Genomic DNA, 13530 nt, shown 5'->3' with positions numbered 1-13530 from the left:
AGTGACAAGCCTGCTAAAGTAGCTCATAAATGAAAAAGTAAGCCTCTCAAAAGGTCAAATAATAATATATGCATGTTATAGGGACTTCTAAGAGGCCTAGTGAGATCCATGGGTGCCACAATGAAGAAATAGGACCGTAAAAAGCAATGGAAATGGGGTTGGCCCCTTGTAATAACTTGTGGTGCTCCAAATGATATGTGGGAACACACGAATATCCTCATGGGTCTCCAAACAAATCAAAAATGCATTTTGATCGCTTGCAAGGGCTAGGATGATGGTCTAGGCGATGCCACATCATCATGCAAGTCCTAGATCATCTGCCAAGTGTATGGTGTAATTCTAGGGCCAGCTAGGCATGATGAATTAAGTGCATCCTCCTCGTCTAATAAGTGAACCACGAGCAATCTTTGAATGGTTGTGGGTATCCATGGAGTGCAATCTGTTGCTGTGGAGGCCCATGGATCTTAGCGTTCACCCTACATGTGCCAATGTAACCCTCTGAAGGGTTAGGAAGCCCATGGATCTTAGCGTTCACCCTACATGTGCTAATGTAACCCTCTGGAGGGTTAGGACCCTGTGTAAGGAGACCAAACCCAAGATGGAAACAATCTGCAATCCTACATAGGATCCAATGCATCCCCTAACCTTCTAGTACAAGTCATTAAAAGTATCGAGTAAATGAGCTTACCTAATCATAAACCACAAGTGGGGACTTCATAATGGCCCACCCTTCCATGATGGGCTTTGGGATGTGTTGATGTCCCCTAAACTCCAAGTGGGGTTAGCCAATAATCCTATTAAGTGGTTTCTACTTCTAAAGGGGATAATATAGTCAAGGTACATCCTTCAAAGATGGTGCATGTGGTAAGATAGGTGAATGTTGGAGTACAAGGGTAGCTAATAAGAGGGAAACACACATTTGGGTTTATAATGTATAGGGCGGAGCAGTTGTGATACTTGAAGTGCCTCGATCTTGATTTTTCCACCATTTTTTATATGTTTTTTATCTTTTTATGATTTTATTTGATTAACTACTTGGGGCTCAAGGGGTAAGAGCATGATGTATAAGATATAACAATGAATACCCCCTTTTAAGGTGGGGTGGTTCATTGCCCACCAGGGGTTGGGACAATCATGGGTTCTTATATGATGAAGGAAGTTCATAGAACTTGTAGGAACTAGGGTGATATCCCGACCATCTTTTTCATTTTGTGGTACATTTTTCTGTTGAATGTGGCCATATATGCTTTTATCTTCTTCATTTTTTAGCTACATCAACCTGCACGCTTCATTCCAGGCCATGACCCAAGTTGTGGGCAAGGGGAAGAGGCAAGCTAACCCCATGTGGACCTAATGGAGGAATGTGGACCTGGACAAGAGAAATGATGAATGGGGTAGTGACAAATGAAAAGGTGAGTAATATAAGTGGATAAGATAGCAAGGCCACGCAACCAAAATCGGGGTTTCCCGTGAAAGACCATCCCTAGAACCAAATGGTCAGTAAAAAAAATCCCACGGGACTAGAATCCAAGGTTAATTCCTAAGAGGGCTTTAGGAGAGAAAAACACAAACCTAGCCCATTCTTTCTGAATTCCCCCATTAATCCATGCCCAAAAGTGTCCATGATAAGCAAACTACAATACTCAATTTCCAAATGACAAGGCATACCTTTAGATTCGAGAGGCCCACCTTCAAACATACAATCATGGTAGATGGGCGAGGAACCACATGATTGGCTCAAGTGATAGAGAAATGGCACAATGAGCTAGCTGTTGGCTACAAGGGGCTGGTGGCTACCATCTAATGACCATCTTGGAAAAAAAATTCTCCTAGGGATATTACCCACAAAATGATGGGTAACAAGGGCGAGTTGCTTAGGAGAAAGCGAGGTTGATTTAATTGGAGAGATTGATTTGTTGGAGGTCGAATTTCCTGAGGCATCATGGCAGCTCATAAGGAAGGTGTAGGGTCGATTTGCTAGCAAATTATTGGGCCAAATTTCTCTAGGATGAATTCATCCAGTGGGGGGCTAAGTTACAAGTTCCCATAAATGTATTTTTCCTTATAATTATTTGCAAGTCGAAAATGCTTATTTTCCATATCAATGAATGACAGATAATTGCTATGGGTATTTATCTATTGCAATCTGTGATTGATCTCTCCGATTTTTTTATTTTTGCTACATATATTTCTAGAAGTTAAAATACCAGTGCTTTTAGTAATTCAGAATTTGTTTGGTTGATTAAATAAATTGTTCGAAAAAAATAATAATTGGTTAATTAATTAATGATGGTTGTGAGAAAATAAATATGAGCTAGAAGATTTAATAGTAGTAAGGAGAGAGTTTGTAAATGCATCACAAAAACCCAAATAAATTAACAATAAAATGGTTCCAATGTAGCAATTCTCAATAACCCTATGATCAAAGTTTATAAACTTTTTACAATTAAAAAAAAATTGTATTTTTATTAATATATAATTAAGTTAAGACTCAATGCACAAAGTGATCTAGGCCAACCACATTTTAACTCATTTCATAGTAGATGAAATCAACACGCTGTAATGGAGCCACATAAAAAGCCCAAAACACTTGATCACTAATATCCAAGAAAATTGCCAAACTGCGATCTAGGCCAACCAAATTTTTACTCATAATAGATGGAATCAACATGCTGTAGTGGAGCCACATAAAGAGCCCAAAACGCTTGATCACTAATATCTAACAAAATTGCCAAACTGTTTATTTAGACATGGCAACATACATGAGAATTATTGTAAAATGTTAGAGTGTATTTTCTTGATACTTTGGATCACAATTTCTTTCATCAAATTTAGAATAATTTTTGACTGAGTTTTTAATAAACATCATGTAACATATCTTCCACGCACATTCAAGATCAATAAAGCCATTTGATATATTATAAGCTGCCTTTACTATTAAATTCGTAGACTTGAAAATATATTAAAACCAAATCTTAAAAGAGAAGATGCGTGCCTTACTCTAACCACCGAAGTGGTAGACTCCATCGTGTGTTTGGACATTTAAATGTTGTTTGAATGAAAGATAAATGGCAGACTCAATCCTATGTTTAGAGATTTAAATGTTCTTTGGGTGAAAGACGTGTATGCATATGTTACTTAATAAGCGTGTTCCCGTGAATACAAATGAAGTTGATAGGTGATATGGTTTATGAGAGCAACCAATCAAACAGTTTAAACATTTATAGATTTCCATTTTACAATATCCACATGCACCAACGAAGACAAATACACTCCGGTCATGTCTGAGTAAACCAAATAATAGAATTGATATTTGCAAAGGTGAAATTAATTCATGATGGATTCTACAAATGAAATACACATATATTGGCACGATTATTCAAAGCTTACATTCATGACTAGGTAGAGCGCCTAATGAAGCATTATTCTACCTAACCAGTACATCCATATGATACACAACACAAAAATACCAAAACCCATTATCCATTCATGTTGATGGTAAAGAGAAATCATTTATGTCGAACTTCTCATCCCCAAGTTGCTCATCTTCACAGTCCTTCCATTGCTCGTTACCTTCATCGTCATACCTGATAGATGCTTCACCATTTGAACTCCCCTGCAATGAAAGTACAAGTCAAAAACTAAAAGACTCACGAAAAATTCAATATAAGAACGATTACTAAACATGTATGGTGTTTTCCAATTTAAAACCTACCCATCTGGAATCTAGAAAATATATGAAAATATGTGTACTAAGCTTGAATGAGCACAAATGAGAGTAAACTGAACGGTTGATAATAGTTGGAAGGGGTAATTTAAATCAAAATAGCATTTAGGTTTATATCATTTTTTTTGTTAGCATGTAGCGGTGCAATGTTTCAATATCCAAAACGAAATTATGGCAACAACAAGAGGAAATGAACAAAAATGAGAAAGAATAATGGTTGGGGGCACTTGAACACTCAAGGGTGTTTTGCATTCCCAAATTTAAAAGATGGAGGAAAATCGTGTCCATGCAATACTTTATTAAAAGTGAAAGGTTGTGTTTCGTTGATTTCAATAGTAGATTGAGTTATTACAAATGAAGAGGGAGACCCCATTTAAAATAATGCTTAACCATCAACTCTCCATTAACTTAGTGGTGACTTACTAATAAGACTCACGAAAAATGGCATCCAAAACTAATAAGACTCACGAAAAATGCAATTTAAGAACGATTAATAAACATGTATGGTGTTTTCCAATTTAAAAGAAACCCATCTGAAATCTAGAAAATATATGAAAATGTGTGTACTAAGTTTGAATGAGCACAAATGAGAGTAAACTGAAGGGTTGATAATACTTGGAAGGGGTAATTTAAATCAAAATAGCATTTGGCTTTATATCATTTTTTTTGTTAGCATGTAGCGGTGCAATGTTTCAATGTCCAAAATGAAGCTACGACAACAAGAAGAGGAAACAAACAAAAAATGAGAAAGAATAATGGTTGGGGGCACTTGAACACTCCAGGGTGTTTTGCACTCGCAAATCTAAAAGATGGAGGAAAGTCATCTCCATGCAATACTTTATTAAAAGAAAAAAGTTGGGTTTCGTTGATTTCAATGGTAGATTGAGTTATTACAAATGTAGAAGAGACCCCATTTGAGATAATGCTTAATCATCAACTCTCCATTAACTTAGTGGTGACTTACTGATAATGATTGGGGGCACTTGAACACTCAAGGGTGTTTTTCACTTGCAAATTTAAAAGATGGAGGAGAAGCATCTCCATGCAACACTTTATTAAAAGAAAACTGACGTGTTTCGTTGATTTCTTTAGTAGATTGAGTTAATACAAATGAAGAGGGAGACCCTATTTAAAATAATGCTTAACCATCAACTCTCCATTAGCTGAGTGGTGACTTACTAATTATGAATAATTAAGAAGTTTCAATTTAGTGATGAATCATTAATGACTTAACTATTAGATTGATAAAATTGTATAGAATGCTTAAGGTCTTATTTAAGATAAGTGGCCTTGTCCAAAATTGTATAAAATGCTTAAGGTCTTATTTAAGATAAGTGGCCTTGTCCACAATATCAAATGATGATAGAATTTTTCCTTGGATCAAATGATGATATTATTATAAAACTATCCATATGCATTTAAAACAATTCATAAACACCAATCTATTTACAAACATGAATGTTGTGTTTGGAAACATAACAAAAATTATTCCCATTCAATGAATTCAATACCTAATTTCCCTCTCTCAACTCTTACCATACATGTAACTTTTAAGTCAAGAATTCTAACTTGAAAATCCATTAAATGCCCTTAGAAAGTAGTTTATCATCACCCATTACCAATACTTCTTTGGAGTTGACATTGACTCAACAATAGTTATTGGCTATCCCAAATTGGTTGTGAGCGTATAAGTCCCAACATACTTTGACCTTTATTCAATGGTGGTGTCCACAAAAGTAGTGGTCCTATTATTGTAAGTGTTGATTGATTGTTGGATGAATATGCACGCTTGTTGGCCTTCCCCTCATTCTCTGAGAGACATGTCGTGTCTTACAAAAATTTCTACTACTTTAAAAACTCTTACCCTCTACTCTTGAGCAATCTAAGAAAATTGTTGATTAAAACAAATATTTTTTATGAAAACCCTCTCAAACAATATAAACTGAATATGACTACATGTATTCAAGCTAAAATTTGTTTGCTCAAACATTAACAATAATCCATGACATATATCAACCACAAACTAAAGTTACATCATCCTAGTTCATTTTCTTCCATTTTCCATAAACAAGCCAAAGTGAGTGCCATCCATTCACTTAGCGATTCCAAACCTTGCCTCCTAACCAAAGTCCAATTGATATTCAAATTTGTCCTACAAAAAAGGAAGCTCACCTCATTGAAATCCTACAACCAAATTACCGAATACAAAGTGGACATAATGGATGATTGTTGAGGTGATAAACTCCTCAATTCCCTCCTCTTAATGACCATACCTTAGAAAATTTTATGGTTTCCATTTCTAAACTCCAACAACTAGATTGCTGGGTTGTGTTATATTCTTTCCACGACTAGTCCACGTAGTTAACTGGGGGGTTAGAAGGGGGGCGAAGCCCCCCCTTCGTTGCGCCGATTGCGTAGCGAAGGGGTCATAGGTGGTTTGAGGGGCGCAGGTAACCTCTCTCTATGGGGTCTGGGGCAGCGCCCCGAAAAATTTTGGTTTTGGACCCTATATTAGTTAGGGCGAACCTACCTATGATTTTGTGCATGATTTTCGCACATGGTTTTGGACGTGATGGTTTTCGGTCCATGGTTTTGGACACGATGGTTTTCAATCCATGGTATTGGATGCTTCGGCATGTATAAATATGTATTGTGACATTGGAAGGAACATAATGAAAAATCAAGCTGGTAGTCCCGGTTTTTGGGATCCAGGAGCAAATCTCTGTGTATATATGTTTTATGTGTTATGCTCTCGCATTGTTTATTTTTTGTGTTTTATAATTCGTATCCAAGTAATTTATGTACGAGGTTAAAACCTACATTTGGTATCAGAGTTGTTTTGGCTTCAAGGGAGCGCCTTTGTTGCTAAGGGTTTTCGCTTGGGCCTATGGTAGACCATGTTCAGTGGGAGATCTGCAAGATTGATTATGGTGGTGAAAGAAGATGGCGAGCAGTGGAAAGATAGAGATTGAGAAATTTAATGGTCAGAGTTTTGAGTTGTGGAAACTCAAGATGGAGGATATGTTGGTGGATAAATATCAGTGGATCGTCGTAGATCCGGGTATTAAACCAACAGGAGTGTCCGATGAAGAATGGAAGAAGTTGGATTGGAAGGCAAAGAGCACAATACCATTGTGTGTCTCAGATTTAGTATCGTTGAATGTATCACGGGAAGCTACAACGAAGACTTTGTGGGACAAGTTAGGCACTTTGTATCAAGCTGTATCTTTGGTGAATAAACTGTTCCTGCGGAAAAGACTGTAAAAACCTGCGGAGGAAAGATGGAGACTTGGTGACGGAGCATCTGAATGCATTTAATACCGTAGTAAGTCAGTTATTATCTATTGATATTAAAATTTCAGATGAAGATAACTGCATCAGTTTGCTGTATTCTCTACCAGATTTGTGGGATAGTCTGGGTATTGCAATAGGTAGCAATACAACTGCCTTGCAGTTTGATGAAATAGTCCCATCCTTGCTGACGGAGGAGATGAGACGGAAAAATATGGAGAGCCAGAATGGTGATGCCTTGTTTGTACGAGGACAGTCTCAGAAAAGAAACAAAAATAAGTCATCGAGTGGGAGATCTAAATCTCTAGGAAAACCTGTAAAGGTGATGTGTTGGAAATGCGAAAAGGAAGGACACTACAAAAGGGACTGTAAATCTAAAGCTCCTGATAAAAGAAATGGATTTGATGATGCTCCTTCTGCAGAGGCGAAAACCACCTCAGATGAAGGTGGGGATGTGTACTTGTCTTCTTCAAGTACACATGTAGATCATGAGGCATGTTTGATTGACTCAGGTGTATCCTTTCACTTCACTCCCCATAGAGAGTGGTTTTGCGAGTATGAGAAATACGATGGTGGTGAAGTCTTCTTAGGGGATGATAGGAAGGGCTAGAATCTTTAGTCGCGGAAAAGTAAAGTTGAAGTTGCAAGGTGGAAGGGTTAGAACACTTCCGGGTGTTCTACATATTCCTGCATTGGCTAGAAATCTGATTTATGTAAGCAAGTTGGATGATACAGGTGCAAAAATAGTGTTCGAAAAAGATACTTGCAAGATGGTTCGAGAAGCATTGGTATTAATGTGGGGAGTTCAGCAAGGTAGCACTATTGTTGATGGGTGCAATAGCTCTGTGGTTCCTGAACATGGAGCAAAAAATCTAGTGGTCTCTGGAGAGAAAACCATGCTATGGCATCAAAGGCTTGGACATATTGGAGAGAAGGGCCTTCGAATACTTCATGGTAAAGTTATGGTAGAAGGTATGAGTAATAGCTCTCTCGATTTTGATTTATGTGAAAATTGTGTATATGGAAGAAAAATCGGGTGAGTTTCCCCTCTGGTGGTAAAAGTTTGAAACATATATTAGAACTTGTGCACAGTGATGTGTTTGGTCCCGTGAAGGTTCCATCACTGGGTAAGTCTATGTACCATGTATCATTTATAAATGACTTCTCAAGGAATACATGGATATATTTCCTTAAGAAGAAATCTGAAGTCTTTGACAGGTTTAAAGAATTTAAAGCTCTGGTGGAAAACCGGACAGAGAAGAAGATAAAGGTGTTGATGACAGATAATGGTGGAGAGTTTTGCAGCAAGGAATTTGAAGAATTCTGTAAAAAGTGTAGTATAGCACGACAAAAGACTAATGCATACACACTTGAGCAAAATGGAGTTGCAGAAAGAATGAACAAGACGTTGATGGAAAGGGCAAGAAACATACTCAGTGGTGCCGAGTTAGGACATGAATTCTGGACAGAGGCGGTAGAGACAACATGTTACCTGGTCAATGGATCACTTTCATCAGCGTTGGAGGATAAGAGTCCATAAGAGGTATGGACTGGTAAGAAACCCTCTTTTTCACATTTGAGGGTATTTGGATATGATGCATATGTACATGTTCTAAAGGAGAAAAGAACCAAGTTGGATAATAAATCTGAAAAGCGCATCTTTATTGGGTATAAGGATGGTTTAAAGGGTTATAAGCTTTAGAACCCAGTAACAAGGAAGGTTGTATACAGCGGAAATGTGGTGTTCAGAGAGGTGAAAGATGTTATTAAACATAAAGTCCAACCAAAGGAACCTGAGAAGATAGAGTTTGAGCTTAACGAGGAAGAATCAAACTCTACAGCAGAGGAGGAATCAAAAGATGAAGAGACACAAACTTCGGGTGTGAGAAGATCAGTTCAAGAAAGAAGGCAGCCAAAAAGGTATAGTCCATCTACTTTTTGTTCAAATTTTTCTTTATCTATTATTGATGATGATCCCAGAACTGTTAAAGAAGCAGTAGATTCAAAGGATGGCAAACTCTGGAAAGAGGCCATGGTTGATGAAATGGCATGTTTGCACAAAAATGAGGCTTGGGATCTGATGGAGTTGCTCGCTGGAAGGAAACCCATTGGAAACAAATCGGTGTTCAAGAAGAAGACAAGTGGAGAAATACAAAGCTCAGTTGGTAGCAAAAGGTTATTCCCAGGTGCCAGGAATTGATTTTCGTGATATTTTTTCTCCTATTTCCAAGGTAGCTTCTATTATATTACTTTTATCTGTTGCTACTACTTTTAATTTTGAAGTAGAACAGATGGATGTGAAGACAACATTTCTTCACGGGGATCTGGAAGAGGAAATCTACATGAAGCAACCTGAAGGCTTTGCGGTGAAGAGTAAGAAAGAACTGGTATGTAAATTAAAGAAGTCTCTATATGGATTAAAACAGTCACCAAGGATGTGGTATCAAAAAATTGATACATTTATATGGGGACTTGGCTTCACTAGAAGCAAAGCAGATCACTGTGTGTATTTTAAATTAATTGGTGACCGTGTTATTTATCTGGTCTTGTATGTGGATGATATGTTTCTGGTTGGAAATGACAAAGAAATTATCCAGGATTTGAAGATCCAATTGTCCTCCAAATTCGACATGAAATATCTTGGTGCTGCAAACTATATTTTGGGCATGGAAATTAAAAGAGACCGGGAAAGGAGGAAGCTCTGGTTAAACCAGAGGAAGTATGTCAAAACAATACTGCAGAGGTTTAATATGAAGGATAGTAAACCGATGAAGGTTCATATTCCTATAGGTGTGAGGTTATCTGCTGAACAGTGTCCCAAGACACAAGAAGAGGAAGAGGACAAGTTCCGTGTTCCATATGCAAGTGCAGTTGGTAGCTTGATGTATGCAATGGTCTGTACTCGACTAGACATTGGACATGCAGTGGGAGTATTGATCAGGTTTATGTCAAAACCAGGTGTTAGCACTTGAATTTGGCCTCAGGCTGAAAAAGACAAAATCCAAGGCAACATCAAACCACTTAGCCTCGTAGCTAGCCCTACGGGGACAGGAGAGGGCTCTCTCCGGGTCTATCTCGGCAAAAGGTCTTCAAAGGGCTGAGATGACCAATAAAGAACACTGATTTTAGGCTAGTAAACTGATAGGGAAAGTTTGATTTTAAATTTTTAGGGTTTTGTTGGAAAACTGAGCACAGCAATTTTGGGTGCGGGGATGAGACACAGTTTTTGCAGAGGTCTTTTTGGGGCAAGGTAGGAGATTGTCTTGATGCCTTTGAAATAAGTGAATGGATAGATATGACCGGTGAGGAGCTAAGGAGAGCAAGAAACCATCGAGAGTTCTCCTTAAACAGATGAAAACATAGATATTAAGCAAACTTAAAGGCAGATCATAGAAACCATGAATTCTACCTTAACACTTCATTTACTTAATTTGCAGAAGAGAAGAGTAGGAAAATGATACATATAACAAACTTACAAGTACATGAGAGAAACACACCATCAAAACAAATAACCACAGGAATCCCAAATAGTGCTGCAAAACCCTGGTCTTTCCTTTGCCAAAATTGCAGAGATACAAAGTATAAATCAGTCTAAGCTTATCCCTCAAGAGTCCAACCATGAAAATGACTAAGAAAGTACATAATATAGGCAAGCTAACACATTTCCTTGCCTCTAGGGGTCGAGCTCATCATCCTAGGAGCTGTTTCAACCAATTCTAAACTGAGCACTACAATCTAGGCAGTCAAAACAACTTGCCTCTATAAGTTAGGAAACCAATTCATTCATTAATTTTTTGCTATTTTATGAATGAATCTTCTAGAATAGGTAAAAAAAGTGTCATGTCATCATGAAAATACATTAGTTACATCAAAGAGGGTGAAAAATCCCATGAAAAGTCAAAACTAGTCAAAAGTTGCGTTGTCCTGAGCTGTAGATGAAAAACTGGCAAATTTCCCTAATGCGTAGCGCGCCAAATCTCTACGCGTAGCGCGCCTTTCAACCCACTTTTGGGGCACTTCCCGGCATCCAAATGAGGCTCAGGTGGGCTTGTTGGAAAGGTCTGGATGTCTACTTTCCAACCCAAGTGGAATTTCTCAATTTGGTGCCCATTTGCCCCTCCAAAAATGAATTCTCCCAAGACTGCTTCCTGTGTGTCCAAAAAGGGGTAGAAGGTCATTTTTTGCATGTTTTTTGACCTTTTGGGGGCCCAAAACTTGATGAAATGCCTTAGCAGTGGCTGAGCAGATGTATTTCATCATGACAAATCCAAAAATGCAAACCTTTCTTGATTTGGACCTCCCCATCTTCAGGATAGCGCGCGGCGCGCTACGCGTTGAGGCCAAAAACCTGTTTTTTATATAAAAATTTCAAAATTGACAAAATTTTCCCCAAATTTCTTGAAATTTGGGCTGGGGGTCCCCAATCAAGTATTATGCTCAGTCAAAGAGGCTTCGGCCAAAATTTGGAGTGGATCGGGCATTTTCCGTCGTTTTAGTGCCTTGCTCAATCGCCTCTTTAAGGATCTTAATTTTGGCCTTGCAAACATGCATGCGGGCCCAGTAATGATTCTTCATGTGACGAAGCAAGTCTTTGTCTCTATTGGCTTTCACCAACAACCCTTCCAAGTGTACGTTGACCTTCTCAAGCACAAATTGCCGCGCAACAGGTGTCAAATCACCCGGTCTTTTACGGGCCAACCTACGGTCTTCACGAATTCGTTGCAGCTCTATAAGTGTGTGCTCGTCCTCTAACTGTTTATTGCGCTGCTCTAGATACCTGATATATGAAGCTGTCTCATCATGACTAGTAACAAAACCTGATGGCTCACCTGAAGGCCTCTCCTCATCCTTGGGCTTCTTGCCCTTATCCTGTACCTGCGGTGCTGCTGTCGAAAGCGAGGCCCCTTCCACACGAGGTGGAGATAACACTCGCTATGCTGATGAAGTCAACGAGACCCCTTCCACCCCGGGTGGAGATAGTACTCGTCGTGCAGATGCAAATAAGGCCCTGTGTCCTCGCTGATATGTCGCACATGCTGGAGCGCTGACATGCTCTATCTCAGGAATGTCAAACTGATGTGAAGGCCCTCCCTCATCATGAATAATCTCAGGAGGTGGCTGTGGCGCTGTAAAAAGATCACGAGAAATAAAATCCTCCCAAGTAATGCCCTGCTGTGCCAACTGATGCATCACTATGATTTTGATCAATGCATAATGATAGATGCTTTAAACCATGGACATGAAGCCTACCTGTGTTTTAACTGAGTTAGAGGAGGAGTTGCACACTTGCTGGCGAATTTCTAAGCAAAAATCCCAATGCGTAGCGCCCCTCACCCAACGCGTAGTGCGCCCTTGATGCGTAGCGCATGAGTAAATTTACACTGAAAAAGGTGTGCTGATGCGTAGCGCGCCCCTGGTGTGTAGCGCGCCCACCCTGATGCGTTGCGCGCACCCAGCTACATAGGGCATTTTGCAGGAGGTTTTTGGAAGCCTTCCCGGTGTCGAAATCGGGCGCAGGATAGCTCGTTGGAAAGGTCTTTGAGTCTACTTTCCAACACAACTGGAATTTTTCAATTTGGAGTTCATTTGCCCTGTCAAAAATCAAATCTCCCAAGACTGGTCAAAATGTGCCAAATGAGGCTGCCTCAAGGCAGAGTGCTGTTGCAGTGAACTTTTGAATGCCTTCCTCAACTCCAAATTGAGCTCATGATAGCTCATTGGAAAGATCTTTGTGTCTAGTTATCATTTAACTCATCAAGAAAGTCATTTAGCCAATCAAGCTAGGAGAAAACTTGATTTTCCCAAGGTCACTCCAGAGGTGCATTCGATTCTCCTGAGGCAACGGTATTTTTGACATTTCTCTAAAACCATGACACCTGTGTAAAAAGTGAAGGAGGTTTTTCTTCTTTGGCATGTTTTGAACAAAAACCTCTCTCATTTTTTCCAAATTCATCTTTGATTGCTCTGAAACATCATGTGAGTAAAACCTATCCCAATGTGTGAAACAAGGGATTTTGTCGAAATGAAGCGAAATGAAGGGGATAAGAGGCTTCTAAATTCTTGGGGAAATTTTTGGAAGTAGGGAGGGATGTTAGGAAGCAGGAGAAAGTGGAATCTTAGAGATCGAGTGAGGGGAAGGGGTCTAAAAGGGCAAAACACAGGCCCAACCTAGAAAATTGCCAAGTTGTGGCAAGAAACTAGGGTTTGTGCGAAAAATGAGGAATTTGGCGGATCTAAGGGATGGGAAGTGTTTAATAAGGTACATGAAGGATAGGGGAAGGTGTATGAACATCTGGATACAAGTTTTGCTAATGATTTGACCATCCAAGAGAAATTACCTCCAAAACCCTAAGAGAGGGAAATAGACCTTACCAAGGCATAACTGAAGCATGAATAAGCTATAAAATGACCCAATGGAACTTGTCATGATGAGGACAACCCTATGAATGATGATAGACTTACCTGAATAGTGACATAGACTAACATTTGGACAACTTTAGAAGGAGTGAAAG

At 39.0% G+C, this 13530-nt stretch overlaps 1 protein-coding gene across 3 annotated transcripts in view; it reads right to left on the bottom strand.

Moving 5' to 3' along the window:
- Positions 1 to 3281: 3281 nt before the first annotated feature.
- Positions 3282 to 13530, bottom strand: part of LOC149255394 (uncharacterized) — a 280594-nt gene continuing 270345 nt past the window's right edge. For all 3 annotated transcript variants that reach the window (XM_089460475.1, XM_089460473.1, XM_089460474.1), the window contains one exon: positions 3282 to 3616. In XM_089460475.1, coding sequence (XP_089316601.1) covers positions 3488 to 3616 — 129 coding nt within the window. In that variant the 3' untranslated portion in view covers positions 3282 to 3487. The remainder of the gene's footprint in view (positions 3617 to 13530) is intronic.

This window comes from Pinus tabuliformis, chromosome 7 (assembly GCF_031772625.1).
Source record: "Pinus tabuliformis cultivar Carrire ecotype Pingquan chromosome 7, CPIR1, whole genome shotgun sequence".
NCBI lineage: Eukaryota > Viridiplantae > Streptophyta > Pinopsida > Pinales > Pinaceae > Pinus > Pinus tabuliformis.
This window is presented reverse-complemented; position numbering and strand designations above follow the sequence as displayed.